The sequence below is a fragment of the Tachypleus tridentatus genome, chromosome 13 (assembly GCF_004210375.1).
Source record: "Tachypleus tridentatus isolate NWPU-2018 chromosome 13, ASM421037v1, whole genome shotgun sequence".
Classification (NCBI taxonomy): domain Eukaryota; kingdom Metazoa; phylum Arthropoda; class Merostomata; order Xiphosura; family Limulidae; genus Tachypleus; species Tachypleus tridentatus.
This window is the reverse complement of record NC_134837.1, coordinates 10894502-10918435: the sequence shown is the minus strand read 5'-3', so window position 1 is coordinate 10918435 and position 23934 is coordinate 10894502. Positions and strand designations below refer to the sequence as shown.

At 33.2% G+C, this 23934-nt stretch overlaps 1 protein-coding gene and 2 pseudogenes across 3 annotated transcripts in view; 2 read left to right on the top strand and 1 right to left on the bottom strand.

Moving 5' to 3' along the window:
• Positions 1–1519, bottom strand: part of LOC143240070 (kin of IRRE-like protein 1) — a 38710-nt gene extending 37191 nt beyond the window's left edge. The window contains exon 1 of the mRNA XM_076481917.1: positions 1343–1519. Coding sequence (XP_076338032.1) covers positions 1343–1391 — 49 coding nt within the window. The 5' untranslated portion in view covers positions 1392–1519. The remainder of the gene's footprint in view (positions 1–1342) is intronic.
• The window catches only part of LOC143240069 (atrial natriuretic peptide receptor 1-like), a 460913-nt pseudogene that overhangs the window by 117272 nt on the left and 319707 nt on the right, over positions 1–23934 (top strand). The window lies entirely within an intron of this gene.
• The window catches only part of LOC143240071 (protein Aster-B-like), a 91650-nt pseudogene continuing 78788 nt past the window's right edge, over positions 11073–23934 (top strand). Inside the window, exons 1-4 of the transcript XR_013021547.1 lie at positions 11073–11270; positions 16834–16920; positions 19788–20214; positions 23747–23831. The product of XR_013021547.1 is annotated as a protein Aster-B-like (transcript). The remainder of the gene's footprint in view (positions 11271–16833; positions 16921–19787; positions 20215–23746; positions 23832–23934) is intronic.

The following is a 23934-nucleotide window of genomic DNA, read 5'->3' as shown; positions in this document are numbered from 1 at the left end:
GCGTGCGACTCGTAATCTGAGGGTCGCGGGTTCGCATCCCCATCGCGCCAAACATGCTCGCCCTCTCAGCCGTGGGGGCGTTATAATGTAAAGGTCAACCCCACTATTCGTTGGTAAAAGAGTAACCCAAGAGTTGGCGGTAGGGGGTGATGACTAGCTGCCTTCCCTCTAGTCTTACACTATTAAATTAGGGACGGCTAGCACAGATAGCCCTCGAGTAGCTTTGTGCGAAATTCAAAAAACAAACAAACAATAATTCCTGCCTAGGTGTCACTGCATAATTTGTGAATGACTTGCTTCAAAAGGCTTCTTTTGGTTTGTCAATATGGTGACAATTTAAAACGTTGACTGGTATTTTACTATTCCTTCTGAAGATCCTCTGTTACTTTTAAAAATATAGATATATTTATAAATATCACAAGAATATTTAATATTAAAGAATGTAACACTGTCGTTGTTACAGACAACAAAAATGTATTTGTAAATCCGGTGAGAATCGGGCTATTTCGGTTAGTATAACGCAAACAACTAAAATTTACCGGATTTACAAATATGTCATTTGCCACCACGGAGCCAAATTTGATCAATATTTAATCATCACCATTAACTGCAGCATGTAAACACAGGAGCTTTAACCATGCATGTTGGTTAAGACTAGTGCTAGAAAATCAGTGACCTATGAAAAAGTTGGAAACCGTTTGAAACACTTCCGCCGTTACAGATGCGAGATACGAAACTAGTGTTTACTTTTGGTAAACGAACTGTGACATCTATATTAGACGTATTATATTTATGATCATTGCAGATTTTGAAACAAAAGAGGAACAAAATTCCGGTGTTTCCAAGATTTATTAAGAACTAGACGTTCGAGATTTTCCTTTCAGGTTATATTGTCACTTCGTAGCTTTTCATGAACAATTATTAAAAATCAACCCCACTCATTAGAATTATTTATATTTATAACCGTCCACCGTCATTTCTAGCCACATTCCTCTACACAGACTACATACAAGACAGGTGTTAGGCTACGTAGAGAAAAAGACGTTTGGCTTGCGGGCAGACAATATCTGTCAAATCAACACACAAAGGAAACTTTACACAAGTTGTCATACAAACTTTTGGAAACTATTTATCTGACTAATATGGTGTATAGCTGAAATAACATTTAACATTTGTGACAAAACTACGCTTTTATTGTTAGTCTAGTACTATAACACTAGCCGCGTGGGACTTAAAAGTTTGTATTATAACGACTGTGTTAGCAAAACTAAAAATAAAATGTAGACTTAGTCAAACCTAATTTTAAAATTATAGAATACATACGCATGTCATAGAAGCTTACCTGTTATTATAATTAAATTTATAATCCACAACGGTTCGATGAAGTTCATTTTTACACAAGTTTATATATATTTTTTACATCTAAAATACAACACACAACCTCCGTACCTACTACTTCCACAAACTGAACATTAAGTGCTAATAATAAGACAACTTGTTTTCAAAACGATATAAGCGCCGTCACGTGGCTTGAGTGAGAACACTCACAAGCTCAGCTATAACGCACGGAGCGCAGGAGTAAAAACACCTCACTCGACCATTGAACTCGATTGAAGGAAATCCCACAAAACATGTATTTAAATAAAAACATTTTGGAGATAAAGAGAACTGATTTGTAACGTTTTGTATATATATTTATATGCATCGATTTTAATCTGTTCAGTATATTTAAAATAAATTGAAAGATCGTTGTACTGAGACGTAGGAAGTAGTGGATGGCACGACTCCCCAAATTTTAATCCAGCCCACTACAAATAATAAAAAAATGGGGAAAATATTCAAAGGAAAAGTATCAGAGTGTAAGAAAAAAAAACTTAAATTAAGGTCTGGATCCCGGCCGTAATGGGTACGCTAGGAGCGTATATTCCCTCGTTTTACTCAGTTAGATAAACTTCAGACCTTCTTATAATTTGCTCGGTGGACTCAGCAGATAGCCCGATGTGGCTTTGCTATAAGAAAACACTCACACAGTCTCTTATAATAGGCCCGGCATGGCCAAGCGTGTTAAGGCGTGCGACTCGTAATCTGAGGGTCGCGGGTTCGCATCCCGGTCGCGCCAAACATGCTCGCCCTTTCAACCGTGGGGGCGTTATAATGTGGTATTGACCGCAATACCACTATTCGTTGGTAAAAGAGTAGTCCCAGAGTTGGCGGTGGGTGGTGATGACTAGCTGCCTTCCCTCTAGTCTTACACTGCTAAATTAGGGACGGCTGGCACAGATAGCCCTCGAGTAACTTTGTGCGAAATTCCAAAACAAACAAACTCTCTTATAATTTGCTTCTTACACATCTACTTAATATTTATATTGCTTATATGTTATCAAAACTTTATGTATTTACAATGGCAAAGATTCAGAGATAAAGATAGAAAGATACCTAAAAAGAAACTGAAAAAAAAATTGTATTTCTGTTTCCGAAGGAAATTTAAAATTACTTTTTTGGGTACTATTTTCTGAGAAAGAAGTTAAAGAACTTAAACTTTCAGTGTGACGTTTAACATCACGTACCTTTGGAAATGTCTATTTGCTCACTGAATAACACTAAATATTTTACACAAAAGACGTTACTCAACTATGATCTGTTTGTTTATTTTGAATTTCGTGCAAAGCTACACGAAGGCTATATCCACTAACCGTCCCTCATTGAGCAGTGTGAGACTAAGGGGAAGGCAGATAGTCACCATCACCCACCGCCAACTCTTGAGTTACCCTTTTACCAACAAATAGTGAGATTTACTGTCACGTAGAACGTCCTCAAATTCAAAGGGTGAATATATTTGGTGTGACAAGGATTCGAACCCGTAACTCTCGGACTACGAGTCGAACGCTTTAACAACGATATAAAACCACGTAACAGTCAATATTTGTTGGGTTTTTTTTTTTCACGGGAGCATGGGCATTCTCCAAATATGTAATATCAGCCAGCTTATTCATCAAAGACTCTTTTAATTTGAAGTCTGATCTTAATCAACTTAATCATAAAGCCTTAATGGCCAGTTTGGATGTTATATCCCTCTTTACAGAAGTTCCAACCACTGAAGCCTGCAAGATAGCCTTAGAACTCTATATCCGAGACCCTAACCCATAAATAGACATTCCCAGCAATCAATTAGCAACCCTCATATAATTCACCACGATAAAGACAAACTTCATGTTCAACAACCACAACCATTCTTGATTCAGTTTAAACTGTGTTTCCTTACGAGAAAAGTTATAATTAGGATTTATATTTTGTCAGTTTCTCGATAAATTTATTAATCGTTAATATGAATGGTATTTTCATTTCAATTTAGGGCACCCCAGTGGCTCAGCGGAATTTCTGCGGACTTACAACGCTAAACCGGGTTTCGATACTCGTGGTGAGCAGAGCATAGATAGCCCATTGAGTAGCTTTGTGCTTAATTCAAAACAACAACAACAATTTCAATTTAGGAATACAAACTAATATTTATACTTCGGAAATCTAGTTAAAGCAAAAAAAAACTTCAACATATTTGTCGTGTTAGAACAAATAGTAGAAGGTGTAACAAAAGTCGTACTTACACCCTTTAAAAGTTAAACCGAAGAAAAACATATACCGATTAGAAACAGCAAAGTCTGTCGAAGATTATCTGATATTTAGGTGCTGCTACCTAGCACTTGTTTAAAAAACTAATTCACCATATCCATGTAAGGATTAGTGAGATGATTTTAATTACGTTGCGTTAGATATTCTCATAACTCTACAATTAAATTATCAACAACTGAGTTACATTCGATACAGACAAGTTTTTGCAAATTATGTTGCAACTGTTAGTAAAAGATAATTTTCAAAATAATTTAATAAAAAATGAAGAAGAAATAAAACAAATATATATATATATATATTATATTATATTATATTATATTATATTATGAAGACAAAATTAAGGATGTGTAACAAAACTCATGAATACAGTACGTAGATAACTGTATTGTTCCTTATATCATTAATTTGTCTTCCTATAACTCAGAATGAATGTTGGGAAGGCCGCTATTTCTTTCATTAGTTGCTTTATCTCTTTTGAAAGTCGTGGTTGGTACAAGAACTTGGTGTTAACAAACACACCTTAATGAAATTTAGGTAGATGAAACAGTTCACCAAACGATGTCCACTTTACCTTGGTGTTAACGTACTTTTTGTAGGCTGTGTTGCATGGCTTACCTCTCAGAAGAGGGAAGTTAATATTTGGCCATATTTCTCAGATGTGCGATCAACTAGAAACGCTTCCATCAGAGGCTATTCTGATTTCACAATCTACAATAAGAACATCATCTGGTATATATATTGGTATCATATCACCGTTTGCTAGATTGTTTCTCCTAAGAACTGTTGGAAAATTGTGTTTTAATTTATATGCAGTTGATCATGTTTGTGTGTTGACTTAAAGTCGAAGAAGTAAAGAACTAGTGCCACCTCACCAACAAGAGAAAAGTTCGCAGTTTTCCTAAGTTATTTTTGTTTTTTGAAATAACATCATTAAATTATGTTTTAGTAAATAAAAATTGGATTCATGCTATAACTAGGTGAAAGAATGTGAAAAGTCTTTCCAGACACGAAAGGATGTTTCAATAAATAAATTGGTGTTAGTTAAATTATCCATTTATACCAGAGACAAGTGGATGTGTTAAGTATGAAGATGGTAAGTTTTACTCAAGGTAATTACTACACAAATTGATAAACGAAACTGGTAATATCTGTAGCATTTGTTACACATTTCTCACATTGTTTAACTGCTACAGTTTAGTATAAAAGTGGGCTGTGCATAACTGAAGTGGCGTATGTATTTCGAAATAGTGGGAAAAACTTATTATAAACAAAATGAAAAGACTGGAAGTATAATTATGATTTGGAAATGTAACTGAAGTGTCTCATGAGAGAATATGACCATTCTGATTTATATTGGACACAGGTGTGTACCACTATTTTTTCTGAGCAATGAGTTATAATGGATGGTTCTGTACGTTGCTGTTACTGAGCAATGAGTTATAATGGATGGTTCTGTACGTTGCTCTTATTGAGCAATGAGTTATAATGAATGGTTATGTACTACAGTTGTTGATGGGGAAACAGATGTGTTAATAAAAAATATGTCAAAGAAAAACAGTTTCAACTTTGAGACTGACTTTTTTCTGACTTGTACCAGCAAAACGACAACCTCTCACATTTGGTTGTTACTGAATTATATCTCGTGCTTTAACAGTAAATGTTCAGTTAGGTTAGGTTTAAAAGGGTGCAGAACATCTTGGTAAAGGTAGAGAGGACGCATTAGATAGTACAAAACACGCCTATCTGAAGTACAACATGTTGCAGCAACCACGTACCTCACCATCCAGATGAAGGGAGATTATTTCTTAATGATTAGATTGTTCAGAGAAACAGCTGAAGTGGAATTCTTGGTGTTCTGTATATTGTAATTTGGAATTCATAAGATAATACAAGTGTCAGCATAATTATGTGGCTTTTCTTTCTTATAACAAAGTCATATCAGGCTATCTGCTGAGCCCACCGAGGGAAATCAAACCCCTGCTTAGCACAGTTAAGTTTGTTGTTTTTTTTTGGAATTTCGCACAAAGCTACTCGAGGGCTATCTGTGCTAGCCGTCCCTAATTTAATAGTGTAAGACTAGAGGGAAGGCAGCTAATCATCACCACCCACCGCCAACTCTTGGGCTACTCTTTTACCAACGAATAGTGGGATTGACCGTCACATTATACACCCCCATGGCTGGGAGGGCGAGCATGTTTAGCGCGACGCGGGCACGAACCCGCGACCCTCGGATTACGAGTCGCACGCCTTACGCGCTAGGCCATGCCGGGCCTGGCACAGTTAAGACAGTACTGACAACAAATATTTCAACAGGCAAAACGCTAATGCATAAAATATCAACAAAACAATTATCTTAACATGTTATGAAGTGTTGATTTGCACATTTCAAATCGATTTAACATAACATTATTAACCCCTAAATTAAAACATCTCTTGTCATAAGAGCATGCAGTTCAGCAACATGCTTTGAAAGAAAATAGAAAATACTTAGATGGATTGTTGCACGGAAAGTCTGGTGACATTACTGAGCAGTTTTCTTGTTAACTGTAAGATACATTTATTATATTGTTCCTCGTTTATCTTCCTATATAAATTAGCAGGCTCTAGTTCTGAGGTATTTTAGTGTATAATAACATTGAACACGCTTCCTTAACCTATACTGAACTCTTGACTTTATGTCTGCTTTACACAAAAGAAGTATCTGGTATAACTGAAAAAAAAAACGTTTTTGGAAAGTTTAATTTCTTAACATATTTTATCTAAAACAAACAATGGTTATTTTCACAAAAAGAAACTCAAGCAGGGCTAGGGTTAAAATTCAACTACTCATTTCACAGGTGACAAACCAAAAACTGATGAAGTCGAGAACAGCTTCACGTTGTTATATGCGCTACAGGAGAGTTGCTAAATTCATCTGCTTTTAATTACACCAATAAAACATTTTCAACTTTCTCTGATTAGTAATATTACAAAGAAGATCCATTGGCTCAGCCATATCCATCAAACCATCAGGTCCATCCACCAAATCACCAAGATACACGTCTGTAGTTATTATTGTGACAAAACTATTTATTACAACTGCTCAGTGGCCAGTTATAACTTCAAATAGAGGCATCACAATGAGGCGCAGCAGGACTTTAAAGTGAATCACAAGGTGTCCCAGTTTAAGAGAAGAATTAAAATTTACCAAAAGGAACAAACAAGGAAAACTCTCCAAACAAAAAAGTGAAGTCTGAGGCAAAAATGCCTTTTAAAAAGCAGTAACTTGCAACATCAAGACAGAGATAGCAGCTAATAGAGAAATACTGGATACATTGACAATAATAATAATTGAAACGTACTGTTGAACCATCCAGACTAAAGCACCAAGAACTGTTTAGGGTGTTACCCTTTTCAGAACCCACAGTATCTTGTTGTTGAGAACCCCATTAGTTGTAGTGTGCGGGCTGTATTAGGGCATATTAAAAGTTGTTAATATGCAAAATGGACTGAGAAGTGATATAAACAAGTGGTGTCACAATGGTAATCCTTACAAAAGGAGCTACCACTTACAGAGGTGAAACTGGAACAAGTTGTAGACGTAGCTCAAGCCATGTTCTCCTACAAAATGGAAAAGATATTATTCACCTCGATGAAGGACTTCTTTACATCCACTAAGGTTATTGGTGGTTTATTTCTTTTTGTGTTCTTTTAATTTCTCTTTTGTTTTCTAATATTTGAAATAGCAGAATTTAAAATCTGAAGATAATTTTACTATTTCATAAGAAAGTGTTATTTTCACTTATTGAAATGCTCAAAAAAATATAGCGATCTTCATTGTAATACGAGAACTGGTCTAATCTATTTATTTTAAAGCCTAGGCCCAGCATGGCCAGATGAGTTAAGGCGTTCGACTCGTAGCATGAGGGTCGCGAGTTCGAATCCTCGTTGCACCAAACATGTTCGCTCTTTCAGCCGTGGGGGCGTTATAATGTGATGGTCAGTCCCACTATTCGTTGGTAAAAGAGTAGCCCAAGAGTTGGCGGTAGGTGGTGATGACTAGCTGCCTTCACTCTAGTCTTACACTGCTAAATTAGGGACGGCTAGCGCAGATAGATCTCGTGTAGCTTTGCGCGAAATTAAAAAAAACAACAATTTTAAGGGCATTTAAAATTAAATTTATAACTGGTAAATGTTTCACAAAAGTGGAGCTAACAGGGTTCTATTACACATATAAACCATGTGATACAAAATAAATCATTATAAATATAGGTACAACAATGTTTCAGAAACATGTATGTTAAATGTTAAAAAAATTAACAATGCAATTGAAGTCATTGTTATAGCACAACATTCATACTTACATCGGTCTCGTGCGAGTACAGCCGTATGTCTATGAATTTACAATACTCAAATCAGGGGTTCGATTCCCCGCGGTGGGCTTAGCAGATAGCCCAATGTGGCTTTGTTGTAAGAAGACTCACACACCCCTATATCAAAGACAAAGTATTTAAATAGCATGCCTTAATGACAAGTTAAATTTTTCTTCATATATATATCATTTTCATTACAGCGCAAATTAAATTATCTTCAAAATTTTTTATAATAGTTTTTTTATTTAATTGTCATATGTCATGTAAATACCATGCTGTTCAGGTAATGTAACCTAAACAATTTAATAATTATAATGATATTTAAATAGCTAGAATAAGCTATTAATGATTCGTCATTGGATAAGAAGCCAGGTTGTCTATTTTTGACTTAACCAAGATAGTTTTGTGTGCTATTCTGATATTAATAATAACTTCTGATCAAAGTAAACTGTGTTCATAAAGTGCAACTTAAAATCAGTTTAATCGTCAGTATAGTTAATTAAATATTCCTTTTTTACGTTTCTTCTTATGAAGATTAGAATGCATTGTTTCGTTAGTTTGATACCATAGCTATTAACGATTTTTTCGGCCTAAATCCAATAATATTTCAAGATGTTCAGTCGTCTTAGGAAATTTAGTTCTGTTCTAGATTAAAATAGCAATTTTGGAATAGATTATGAGAATCCAGTGACCTGTTAGCTTTGAACATGTGCAGAGTGTTTATCTTTTCTTTATAGCTCTGGAGCACTAGTGCTTAATATGTAATTATGATAGAGGAAACGATGACTCATAAGGTAGTTAATAGGATTTTTGAGAGAGAAGACAAAGGATCAAACATATAAGGGATTGTATCGTATATTGAGGTTGTGTAGAGCAGGCTCACGATTTGGCAACAACTTGAATTCTATTGATTAAAAACAGATAGAATGAGTTTTAGGGCAATAACACCCGCTGGTATTATTGGTATCAGTTACAGTGTGGGTTTCTCAGCAGCGTGTTTGGCAAACTATCAATAAAAATGTTTCCACCAGCTAATTGTCCATATCTGACATTCATAGATACTGTTCAGGAATATCTGGATTGTTTTCCTAAACGTTTTAAGTGAGCACATGCTTGAAAATGCTGGATTCAGGGATAATGTCTGATGCTGAGTCTGTATGGACCAATGATAAACTTCGCCAAGCCTTCAACGAAGAGTAGCTGGGTGACTGGCACAGAGTCGTATTCGTCCTAGATGACTGCTTAATTCAATAAAGAAAATCAAGCCATGGATTGTCTGTATCGGCAAGAGAGCGTATCCTGCTATGTCAGTTGCAGATCATTTCTCTTCATTTAAAGGTTTATTGAAAGATTTCAAGGGAAAATAATTTAATATAGTATAGATGTTAGAGAGCTATACTTTAATGGAGATAATGTCTGTGGTGACAAGTGTGAAGTGGTAACTATTGCCAGAGAGAAAGATGTGTGCATCAGTGGCGACAGTGGTGGAATCTTAGTCACAGTGAACTCCGGTGATGGCTGCATTCAGAAATGATCGAGTACAACCCTAAGCTCTCTTGATACGAGCACCATCTGATGGGACAATGCAGCCACACGGGACTCACTGAATGGTCAGGATTACACAGATCCTTGCATGATGGTTGTCACACCAGCAGCTGATAACTATTTCCAGATGGCACTCTGCAGAGATGAGGTGCTTATTATAGTTGTGTCTGGTGGAGCAGTGCACATAAAAAACAATTGACCAAGCAGCTACTTTGAACAGATGGTTATTTGCAGAACTATATAAGTTTTAAGATATGGTGAATACGAGAGCTTCTCCATAACCATCTAAAGTTTGATAGTTTCAGATGTGGGCAAAACAACCTATCAAGCATATATGTTTGGGTTGAGATTTTTTTTCACGTAGAGGAGCGAACAACGTTTCGACCTCCTTCGGTCATCGTCAGGTTCACAAAGAAAGGAAGAGGTAACTGACTGGAAGCTGACCACATAGAAATAAAATTATATATATATTCAAACATCTAAGCACGCCCTTTACATTTCGACTCTCAGTTACACAACCCCTTTCAAATATGTGGACACCTTCCGGTCAGTTACCTGTTCCTTTCTTTGTGAGCCTGACGATGACCGAAGAAGGTCGAAACGTTGTTTGCTTCTCTACGTAAAAAAAATTTCTCAACCCAAACGAGCCGTTTTTACATATATATTTTTCTCTACAAGTGGGTTTTCCCGACATTACTGAAAACTATCAAGCATTTGCTTGCAAATACCGAATTTTAGCGTTTTAAGTCTGTAAACTTATCTCTATTCCACTGTGAGGGCAATTACTAAAGTTGGTTTGAAAATTATTGGGTTAAGGAATAATTCGTGAGTTTTTTTTTTTCAAGTTAAAAAAATATATTCATAAATGAAACGCTTTCGCAAAATATTTCATGTCATTTGGTAGATAATTTTTTGCTCTAATAGATGGTGTGTTTGATTTTTATATGTCTTTAATTTTTGCTTTCATTTTCAGCTCATTAAATGAAATGTCAAGTGGACAAAATCGAGCATTTTCGACACCATCTGCTTTTCGCATTTAATTTCATGCAATTTCGTTTAAAACAATGCATACTATATACCTAGGTATTACATGAAATAAAGTATCATAATAAATGTTTTGGGTGTAATGTGTTCATGCATTGAAGTATTGTATGGTATTGCATGTAATGCTTGAATGAAATTATTTAAAAAACGCTCACGAATTATTCCTCAACCTAATATTATACGCACTTAATAACAAAAAATATACAAAAAATTGCATTTTTAGTATGTCTGGTATGGGTATTAAAACTTTAATTAAAATAACATACAAAACAATGTTTCGACCTTCTTAGGTCATCTTCATATCAACTATTTTGAGAATACATTTTTACTTCAAGTGGATTTCTCATCATCACGAAATTTAGATTTGTTAACATTAGACGTCGCTGCCAAGTAAATTGACGTAGAATTGGTTTTCTTTCGTGGAACCAGTGTAATTACATTTACAGTAGTTATTGTTTCGTGTTGTGGTGTGAAGAATTTTTTTGAATGCATATGGTGCAAGAATAAATTGTTTTTTAACTTGTAAATAAATATGAATGCCACAGATAATTTTTTATAACATTAACGAAGGAGGTAATGTATAATGTCTTCGATGTCAATTAAGAATTCTACAGAAGCTTTGGGATTAAATTTAGAAAGTGAAGAAGGTGAACGGTCCGGCGGCAATAGTTCTCAAGTTGACGAACCAGGTCGATCAAATTGGTTAGTGCCCACACTACATTATAATTTTATATAGTTTAAAGTATAGTTAAAATTAGAAATTAGTGTGATAAGTCTTACTGTACTAATACTACTGCATTTTCACTTTATAAGTTTATTGTTTATCTTTTAGTGAATTAATATTTCTCTTAATTTAGATTAATTGTAATTGTGTGTTGGAATAGAATGAAAAATTAGACTGAAGATAGTGATAGTGTTACTTTACATTATTTATATTACACTTACAATTTACAGTAATAACGTGTTATAGCAGTGATACTACATCAACACCAGTGATGTCGAGAAAACCCACTTGTAGAGAAAAATATATCTTTCTTTCTGTGTGAACCTGACGATGACCGAAAAGGTCAAAACTTTGTTCGCCCGTCTACGTAAAAAAATTTTCTCAATGCAAACGAGCCGTTTTTACATATATATTTTTCTCTACATCAGCACCACTTGTACTTTTGACGCGGAAACAAGAGCTGAACTGTCAAAATTGGCTTCTTTAGTCATATTGTGGAGGCTTAGCTACATCAATCTATACTTAACAATTTTGAGAGTTACAAAAATCCACCAAATACAATTTTGTATTTAACCACATCAATCAAAATGGTAATCCTATAACTTAAAAGAAGAATTTGAATTACAATGAATACGACCCTATATACCACTGTAGTTGTAGGCCTACCTTGTAGTACTTATTGACAATCTTATATTTTTTTATTTTTCTGTTTATAACAATTTATGCATGATGTTTTTATCATGTGACAGTTATCACAAAAGTTAGAATGTCTGGAAATGTCTCAGATTTTTGTCGTTCATGACAATCGTCATATGTTTACAGCACAATAACTTGTGGATAGGAATTGATTGGTATAACTTATCTTTTTCAATTACTTAAACACTTAAGTATAGTCAATCACACTATTTGAAAAAATAAACTGTTTTAACTGGAGTGAAGTGTTTTTTTTTTGTAAATCTTAATTTTTTGTAATGTTGTCCTGTTAGCTTCAGAACATAGAACAAAGAACTATCTTTGCCATGTCAATTCTCCAAATAATTATGTATGCTAAAAAATCTCCTCTTACTCACCTATTTTCAAGAGGATATAGATCTCAGCTTGTTACTGTAATATTTACATCTCTAGAATCATCCCAGTATTTTTCTTCTGAACCATTTTCTAATAAGTGAATGTTCTTTTCCAGATAAGTAGACCAAAACCAAAACTGTACATGCAGTGTTCTAAGTGAAGCTGAACTGTTAATTTATATATATATAGAGAATTTGATTAACCTTTAATTATATGTCTATAAATACACTCCATTTGTTTCAGTCATGCTTTTAGTTCCTATCTGTATTATATGTATGGTCCAAATTATGATAAACTGAATGTATTAGGCAGCACTTACTATGATTATTGATAATTTTCCAATTGATTGAATCTGTTCTGTAGTACCTGAACATTCTAATGTTATTAACAAACTTCACCAATTTACTTTATCAATGTCATCAACTCTTTCAATGTGGGCTCAGTCCATATGACTGACCATGTAACTTCTTTGTACCAATTTATCCAGTTTTTTATACTTCCAGAGTTTGTTGGTCATTCCTGTCTTATGGTGTCTCCTGTGCCTGATTCAGTCTTATTGGATTTATGTCTCAGGTTTATGATGTTTTCTTTTTCATGTTTATCATTCACCTAATTCTTATTAATTTTAGTTTTCCCTCCCTTCTGAGGAAGAAACTGAAGAAGAAAGTTCCATTTTTTAAGTGCCTGGGTTATAGGGTTTATATCATTTTATGTAAAACTTCATATTCATATTTAGTACTGTACACATCCAGTAAATGTTCAGACTAACATGAAACATCACACTCACTGTATTCTTTATAGAATTGTACCAATATTGAGGTTTTTAAACACTGGCCACAGATGAGTGGGCATAAGAAAAGTGCTAGCTCAAACAGACCTTCTCATTGTCCAACTATAAGTTATTTTACTGTAATGACTAAATTATCACACATCAGAAAGACCTATATATCCTTATTCATTAAAATTATCTTTTTCTCAGTATTATAAAAATAACTGATTTACTACAGTATATGTTACATTAACATTCAACATTTGGAACATTTCTGTTTTTTTGTTGTTCATGAAAAAAGGCTTAGAAGTTCAGAGTAGGTTGTCTTAAGTCATCTCATTTGACCATGGCTGTTTTATCTTGAATCAGTAAAATCTGGCATTAAAAAATAACTATTTTCTGGTAAAATGATCTTGTAGACAAAATCTGGTTATAAATACAAAACTAAATAATAAGACCTTGTAATTCACAATTTGGTATGTGAGGTATATGTGTTTCTCAAACTGACAATGGATCAGTCATGTCATTGATAAATAGGTCATCAGTTTTACAAAATGTAGCAGCTTTTGATATCAGGCGATTTGAAGTAAGAAATGACGGGTAACACTATTTAAAATTTTGATACTAAAATAGAGTTGGAATTTACCAACATGCAAGCAAAGGCACAGTTTTAGAGTGGCCTTAACTCAAGTGTTAGTATCCTGTGATGTCAGGCTGGTAGATCTTTAAACTTCTGTATCACTCGATTTTACTCCTTGTTCCGTTTTATCGGCCAACTTAAGTAGTTTAAATACCTGAGGTAAGTCATCTCAAGTGTTATGTTCTAGAAAAGTACTTCCAAACCTTTCTTTGTACGTCTCATTTTGTAAATGGACATTACTTTAGTAACCTGTTTGAATACGTTATAACTTGTGTTGTATATTGATCAGAGCTGCCTTCGTGACCTTAAGGTCTATATGTAAAATAATATATTTCTTTCCTAAATTAATAGTTCTTCTATACAAAGAAGGATCAAAGTTGGCTTTGAATAGGAAGTTTTAGAAGCTGAAAATACAAATAATTATAAATTATAGAACAAAATCTCTCTTGTTCAGTGAAGTGTGTTTCTATGTGATACTTTATAAAACATTAAAATCTCTCTTGTTCAGTGAAGTGTGTTTCTGTGTGATACTTTATAAAACATTAAAATCTCTCTTGTTCAGTGAAGTGTGTTTCTGTGTGATACTTTATAAAACATTAAAATCTCTCTTGTTCAGTGAAGTGTGTTTCTGTGTGATACTTTATAAAACATTAAAATCTCTCTTGTTCAGTGAAGTGTGTTTCTATGTGATACTTTATAAAACATTAAAATCTGTCTTGTTCAGTGAAGTGTGTTTCTATGTGATACTTTATAAAACATTAAAATCTGTCTTGTTCAGTGAAGTGTGTTTCTGTGTGATACTTTATAAAACATTAAAATCTGTCTTGTTCAGTGAAGTGTGTTTCTGTGTGATACTTTATAAAACATTAAAATCTCTCTTGTTCAGTGAAGTGTGTTTCTGTGTGATACTTTATAAAACATTAAAATCTGTCTTGTTCAGTGAAGTGTGTTTCTGTGTGATACTTTATAAAACATTAAAATCTGTCTTGTTCAGTGAAGTGTGTTTCTGTGTGATACTTTATAAAACATTAAAATCTGTCTTGTTCAGTGAAGTGTGTTTCTGTGTGATACTTTATTCTATTGTATGTAAGAATAGCACCAGTAACAAAGTAATTAATACAATTAACATACTGTGATACAGTAGTAATAAACTGTATTAATGCTGTATTTTAATATTAATTATGGTAGGATATTTACCTTTATACTCAATGTAGATACAAGTGATTTGACTTTAGTAATTTGATTATTATTAGAATGGTACTGATAAAATTTTAGACACACTTTTGATAACAAGATGTGTAGTGCATCAAAGCCTTATCTGTATGTACCAGAAGTTTTGACATAAACATAAATGTTTTAACCCATGATGTAAGTGAAATAAAAGTGTTTGGTTTTTATATGGTACAACAAACTTACATATAATGTGTCGTGGTTTATGTAACTTCTGTTACAAAACTGAGGTCTATACTGTGTAAAAACTACACTGACAAACACCACACCAACATTATTTATAAAATACAATGTGATAACTGCCATGACTTCTGTATTAGAGAAACAAGTAGAAAAATGGAAAGTGGTTTTAAAAAGCACAAAAAAACACCTTCACACATTTTTGAACACTGCAAATCAAATAAACACAACATAACCATAGAAAACACCCAGATATTAAGTATGGAAACAAATATAAACAAATTTAAAATCAAAGCCCTACTTATACAACAACTAAAACCAAAATTAAACCAATAGAAAAGAACACCTTTATACATATACCAATTAATTACCTAACATCCAGCTGCAACACCTTAAGATGCGTCTGGTAATGGTCAGTTGCAAACTTTCTCTTTGTTAACCTGAAGATGACCAGAGAAGGTCAAAACATTTTCTGCTTCATTAATAAAATTGTTAATACTTGAAGATGGCCAGAGAGGGTTGAAACTTTCTCTGCTTCATTAATAAAAGTGTTAATAACTGAAGATGACCTGAAAAGGTTGAAACGTTCTCTGCTTCATTAATAAGTGTTCACACCCATACCAGTCATTGTGAAATATAAGTTTACATTATATTCCTTTTCTGGGTACTATTCTTTTTGGTAATAATGAAATACCTTATTTAAAACGTTAATCATTAGATACAAGTTCTGTAGAAAGTTCCATATGGTACAGATGATAGTGGTGTCATATAACATTTATTAAGGAATGTGTAACTGAACAGGTATTAACACTGGCTGCTCAGTTCTTCATGTAATTTGGTAACATCAAGTAGATGATGAAAACCTTCAGAAAAAAAGTGGTACATAGTTTTTGTGAGAATTAATAATATAATTTATATTGTATAAAAATCACTGCTGCATGTGGTATAATTAATTAATTTTGTCTGTGTTAACTAATTCAGTTTTACATCTAATTAATAAACAAGATGAAGTGTCACTGTGGCCTGTTGTATCTGTAAAGTAGTGTACAAACATTAGTTGTCATGTGAGAGGTTTGGATTTGTCTGTCTTTGTCACTTTTTCAAGCTAGAAAAGAAACCAAAAATACCAAAAGCTCTTCATTATATCTGATAGTGATTGACTGTACATTTGATGTTCTGGCTGTTTGTAGGCTTTAAATAATTTCTGTGGCTCAATTTGAACATTAATAAGTTGCATTCCTTGTTTTGTACTTTATCTGAGTGGTTAGATATTCTGTTTTGTAACTTGTTGCAGTATTCTGTGTTCTTGTGTCAAAATGTTTATTTCAAAGTAATTAACAACATAGAGTTTGAAGTAAAGTAATAAAGTGTATAACCTGTTAAAAAGCCTTTAATATAGAATATGATGACTTATGAATAACCATTAATGTTTTATACCAGTGCTCATGTTAGTGAATAACTTAATATTTGAAAATCCAAGAGAATCAGTTATGATCAACCATACTTTTAACTATCTGTAGCTATAAAGGAAATGAAATTTGATCATGTAAAGATGTAATAACTTTTCTGTGATTATTTTAACACATACATATTTATGTTGAGCAGTATACAGCTGTATACTATGTTCACTTGCTGCTATTCTTCCAATCTGTAGGAAACAGACAGGAGAGTGTAACTCAGAACTTGAAACAACTTTTCTTACACCCGGAGTTCCTGAGGCAAAATCCTCCCTAGATGGCAGGTAAATATATTTTGGTTTTGCTGTATGTTGTAAGAAGTAAATCTCACCTTCTGATTATTGTAATTTTGTTTTTTATTATTTAGATATTGTTACTTGTACTTTTAGAAATGTTACAACATATTGTGTTCTTGTATAATGTATATTTACATTCAAAAGGAATACAATGTTAAAATATTACACAATAAATAGTTATTAAAAATAGGGACTTGACCTAAAATAACTCCACAAGTTTTGGTGTCTGTATAACACCATCTTTAGGAGTAATGGTACAATCATTGTATAAGACCATCTTTAGGAGTAATGGTACAATCATTGTATAACACCATCTTTAGGGGTAATGGTACAATCAGATTTGGGCTTGTATACCCACAGGATCATTTATGTACAAAAGTGTCATCTAAACCTAAACTACCCAAATTTACAACATATCTGTCCTTACTTTATTATTTCTAGACCTGAACCAGCTTCTTTGTTTGATAAATATCTTTGTTGTTGTTTTTTTCAACTTAAATAGTTTCTGTAATATTTATTTTAATATTTTACCTGTTTTATCAACTTAATGTTATTCCAGTCTATAACATGAAATGTTTGTAACACATGTTCTGCTGATACCAACTCTTTACTTTATATTAGTCTATCATGTTTCTATGTTCCATGTTTATACTGGTCAAAGGTTTAGAGATTCAAGGTGTGATGTCTTATGTAGTTTTTTGTTGCTGCTGATTGTGTATTGTTGAACCTAATTTACAGTACAATTGTGTATTCATAGTTTATTGTGTACAGTTATACATTATTTGTTGTCATTATTAAAATACTTTTATTTTCCATTTATTTACATTTTTGCAGCTGATCAGCCTGATGTATATAATTTGTTTATGATAACTGAAGTGTTCAATTGACTTCAGTGCTGTTGTTTGTTTTACCTGTAACAAATAAATTGCTAAGCATGTCTTTCCACACACACACACTTGATCCATGAACCTCTTATTTGTTTGTGGAGATTATGTGGTTGTATGTTAGGTATAGCCTTGAGCTTACCACACTTCTCTGAATCTTTTATACTATAGTGACAAAACTGAATGGTACCTGAGTCATTTTGGTTGTCTGTGTTCTAAGTATGAAGGTGATTATGTGTTTTTGTTTAACGATATGAAACACAAGTACTCCATATTTTATTTTTGAATGGGTAATTTGAATGAAACATTATAAATGTGCATATGAATGTTTTATGTACTTGAATATGATATGAATTTTTCCAGAACTAAAGAAATGAATGTTTATAACAACAGGATTTATAGGATAAACAGTTGTTACACAAGTTTTGTAGACTTTTTGTTAGCCTAAAATTTCAGATTTGTAATTAGTAAATGAAAGAAAATCAAGTTTAAGTTATATTCATACTGACTGGTTAGGCTTATAACTGTTAATAAATGAATAAATAACAAAGTAAAAGTTAACCAGTAACTCTCCCTTACTGTTTATTACAGAATTATTGCTATACATTTAGTTATGAGATTGTAATTTGGATGTTTGTGTGAAAGTGGAGAACAGTATGGTAGATGGATATATACATATAAAGTACAATTGTTTTCTATGCTAGACATGATATGCTAGTTTCTGTACACATTTCACTATGTTGGACGTTGTATGCACGTAAAACTGCAGGCCATTGTTGGGTACAAAAGAGTGGGAGAGATGTTATTGTACAATGGTGTTATGTGTGGTTTATATTAAAAAAGACAATACAAAAACAGTTGAAAGCAATTTAATTGTTGTTTGTTTCAGAGTATTATTTAGAAATTAAAGTATGTTCCAAATGAAATTACTGTATAATCATTTTTGCCTGATCCTGTATATTCAGATTACATGCATGTTTATCACATTGTAGTTAGGTGTGTACAATGTATGTATCATTGTAGTGTGCTAGACATGTTAATGTTAAGCTTATCATGGTAGACTTTAGTATTTATGGATGTTGTTGTAGTTTGCTAGGCATTACTTGTAAGTACATATATTTTAACTGGTTTACTTGAAATATTCAAGATTTAATGTGTAACGACTTCTATGATTATTTTGTGTTGATGTGATACTTAACGAAACAGTTACGGAGCAGGAATGTTGACTGTGATTTTTAAGTTACTACATTTATCTACAAAGATATTGGTGCACAAGATATGTCTGAATTGTTGACACCAGAGTGCAAGGTGATGTTTATGTTCAGGATAAAAATAATTTTGTTCCTTGTACAGTTTGCACTGTGAAATGTACATCTGTAGTTTTTCAGTGTCCTTGTACACTGTATATGGTATATACTGTCCTATACAGTGAACTACTACTAAATAAACAATGTAGGATCAAACGAACAGTTCATAACTCTGATATCAGGTGTATAAAGCCTTATTCAGTGGCATTTCGTAAAAGGTCATGTTCCAAGGCTCATATAATGTTAATGCTGTTTGTTATTAATAAAGTGTAATGGGTTACAAGTGCATTTTCATGGATGATAAAGTAACAGAATCTGATGTAGGTAACTAAAGTTTGTTGTTTACTATTTGTTTTCCCTCCAGTCTGTCAATTCAAAGTAAGTGATAACCAATGTAGATAACCTTGTTGTAGCTTTCCACATTTACCTAAAGTAAACAAACAAATGGTCATTTAATCTTGTGTACTTCTGTAATTTAAACTTACTATTTTATGAATATTCTTGTTTTTTATCATTTCTTTTCTTTCAAATAGTGTTGTTACTATTTTGATTTTCTCTGATATTGTTTCAAGACATTATTTCTTGCCTATTTGATATTTGGCTATGCATGGCTCAGAATCATTTCATGTGCAATGTCACTGAATTTTTTATATTTTATTCATAGGCAACAATCTCCAGTTGATGATGAGAGCCCTTCTGGTAGCCCTAAAACCACACATAAGCCTAATGACCTGACCTTAACTCCACAAGGTCACTCAAGAAGTACAACAAATTTGGACTCTCTCTATACACATAGGTCAAACAATTCCATGTTGGTGCACAGTAACTCCCGGGAAGCCTCTGTTGAAAAAGTGATAGCTGACGGAACTGGAAATTTTGAAAGCTTATCACCATTAGCAGTACCGCCTGCTGTTTGTACAATTGATAGCACAAATTGGCAGGATTCAGTGAGCCGATCTTCTGAATCTGGAAAGTCTGTGGACTGGACTGCTGTTTGTAAGCATTCAGATGTTCAAAGTAAAGAGACGATAAAATCAGATCGTTCCAGTAAAGGAAGCGATAAAAAGAAGAAAACATCTTCATGGTATAATGTACGTTGAAGTTTTGTTGTTGTTGTTGTTTCTGAATGTGGATCATGGTATAATGTACGTTGAAGTTTTGTTGTTGTTGTTGTCATTTCTGAATGTGGATCATGGTATAATGTACGTTGAAGTTTTGTTGTTGTTGTTGTTGTCATTTCTGAATGTGGATCATGGTATAATGTACGTTGAAGTTTTGTTGTTGTTGTTGTTGTTGTCATTTCTGAATGTGGATCATGGTATAATGTACGTTGAAGTTTTGTTGTTGTTGTTGTTGTTGTCATTTCTGAATGTGGATCATGGTATAATGTCACGTTGAAGTTTTGTTGTTGTTGTTGTTGTCATTTCTGAATGTGGATCATGGTATAATGTACGTTGAAGTTTTGTTGTTGTTGTTGTTGTCATTTCTGAATGTGGATCATGGTATAATGTACGTTGAAGTTTTGTTGTTGTTGTTGTTGTCATTTCTGAATGTGGATCATGGTATAATGTACGTTGAAGTTTTGTTGTTTTTGTCATTTCTGAATGTGGATCATGGTATAATGTATGTTGAAGTTTTGTTGTTTTTGTCATTTCTGAATGTGGATCGTGGTATAATGTATGTTGAAGTTTTGTTGTTGTTGTTGTCATTTCTGAATGTGGATCATGGTATAATGTATGTTGAAGTTTTGTTGTTGTTGTTGTTGTCATTTCTGAATGTGGATCATGGTATTATGTACGTTGAAGTTTTGTTGTTGTTGTTGTTGTCATTTCTGAATGTGGATCATGGTATAATGTATGTTGAAGTTTTGTTGTTGTTGTCATTTCTGAATGTGGATCATGGTATAATGTACGTTGAAGTTTTGTTGTTGTTGTTGTTGTCATTTCTGAATGTGGATCATGGTATAATGTACGTTGAAGTTTTGTTGTTGTTGTTGTCATTTCTGAATGTGGATCATGGTATAATGTACGTTGAAGTTTTGTTGTTGTTGTCATTTCTGAATGTGGATCATGGTATAATGTATGTTGAAGTTTTGTTGTTGTTGTCATTTCTGAATGTGGATCATGGTATAATGTACGTTGAAGTTTTGTTGTTGTTGTCATTTCTGAATGTGGATCATGGTATAATGTACGTTGAAGTTTTGTTGTTGTTGTTGTCATTTCTGAATGTGGATCGTGGTATAATGTACGTTGAAGTTTTGTTGTTGTTGTTGTTGTCATTTCTGAATGTGGATCGTGGTATAATGTACGTTGAAGTTTTGTTGTTGTTGTTATTTCTGAATGTGGATCGTGGTATAATGTACGTTGAAGTTTTGTTGTTGTTGTTGTCATTTCTGAATGTGGATCGTGGTATAATGTACGTTGAAGTTTTGTTGTTGTTGTTGTTGTCATTTCTGAATGTGGATCATGGTATAATGTATGTTGAAGTTTTGTTGTTGTTGTTGTTGTCATTTCTGAATGTGGATCATGGTATAATGTACGTTGAAGTTTTGTTGTTGTTGTCATTTCTGAATGTGGATCATGGTATAATGTATGTTGAAGTTTTGTTGTTGTTGTTGTCATTTCTGAATGTGGAAATATTTGTCTTAAATTTATATGCAAAAACGGCTTGTTTGGGTTGAGAAAATATTTTACATAGAAGAGCGAACAACGTTTCGACCTTCTTCGGTCATCGTCAGGTTCACAAAGAAAGAAAGAGGTAACTGACTGGATGCTGACCACAATATGACATTCCAGTTAATACCAAATTTATTCAAAAACCAGGCACAAAACTGAGGTCTATACTATGTAAAAACTACATTGACAAACACCACATCAACATTATTTATAAAATACAATGTGATAACTGCCACGACTTCTGTATTGGAGAAACAAGTAGAAAAATGGAAACCAGATTCAAAGAACATAAAAAGTCACCTTCACACGTTTTCGGACACTGCAAGTCAAATAAACACAACATAACCATAGAAAACACTCAAATACTAAATAAAGAAACAAACATAAACAAATGCAAAATTAAAGAAGCCTTACTAAAACAACAACTTAAACCCAAAATAAACCAATATAAAGGAACTCCTTTATACCTATATTAATAAATAAAATTATATATTCAAACATCTAACACCGCCCTTTACATTACGACACTCAGTTACACACCCCTTTCAAACATGTGGTCAGCTTACGGTCAGTTGCCTCTTTCTTTCTTTGGGAACCTGACGATGACTGAAGAAGGTCGAAACATTGTTCGCTCTTCTATGTAAAATATTTTCTCAACCCAAACAAGCCGTTTTTGCATATATATTTCTATACAAGTGGGTTTTCTCGACATCACTGATGTCTCAAATTTAGATAACACATCCAATTACTGTAGATAAAAATAGTTTTTGAGAAATTTTAAAATTTAGTCACTCGTCATTCACGTTAATTCATTTAATCATATTTGGTGCAAGTTAACATTCTCTGACTTTTAACATTTAATGTTAATTAAAATTAAATAAATATATCAGTTAATAAAGATATTTTTATTAATTGACTCCTCAATTTATAACATTAATGTGACTACAATATGAACAAAAGAATCGAAGTTTGATCCTGGATTTATAGTGTACCAGTAACAAAAAAATGTAAGGTATGAATTTGTCTAGAATATATAGCATTTCTATTATAATATAAGTCACTTCATTCACAGTTTTGTTGTGTAGTAAGCTGCTTCATGTACTTCTTTGTTGTGTAGTAAGCTGCTTCATGTACTTCTTTGTGGTGTAGTAAGTCGCTTCATGCACATCCTGGTCATGTAGTAAGTCGCTTCATGCACATCCTGGTCATGTAGTAATTTGCTTCATGCACGTTCTGGTCATGTAGTAAGTTGCTTCATGCACGTCCTGGTCATGTAGTAATTTGCTTCATGCACGTCCTGGTCATGTAGTAAGTTGCTTCATGCACGTCCTGGTCGTGTAGTAAGTCGCTTCATGCACATCCTGGTCATGTAGTAATTTGCTCCATGCATGTCCTTGTTGTGTAGCAAGTCGCTACATGCACGTCCTTGTCGTGTAGTAACTTGCTTCATGCACGTCCTTGTCATGTAGTAAGTCGCTTCATGCACGTCCTTGTCGTGTGGTAAGTCACTCCATGCACGTCCTTGTCGTGTGGTAAGTCACTCCATGCACGTCCTGGTCATGTAGTAAGTCGCTCCATGCACGTCTTTGTTGTAATAACCATCACTTTGTTCACATATAATTTATTAAGCTAGAATATGTTTATAAACAGTTTTTATCTGATTTCTCTGAAAGTGTGCCAACTGTAATAGAAGATTGTCAAAAAATTTACTTGTTAAAATCATTAAATGCTTGCTTCATTTTTTTTTAACACTGAATTTGTTGACAGCTACTTTGGTGGTAATATCCAAATATCTAGTGGAGGTTTGACTCTAAATATTATTTATAGAAATGTACTATTTATATATTGCTCATAATTTTAAAACTGAAGTCATAATTTTATAACTTTTAAAGTTATATGTGCTAATATTAAAACATACGTTTTTATATTTGTTAAATTTATTTGACAGGTTTTAAACCCAACATACAAATCGAAAAGTGATGACTTCAAGAGACTGTTCAGAGATTTACCAGAATCAGAGAGACTTATTGTTGGTAAGTATAAAACCCATGCAATGTTGCTGATAGAAAAATAAATTGAAAAATTTGGTTAAATAATTTTGAAAAATAACATTTTTTTTCTGAAAAGGGTTACTCT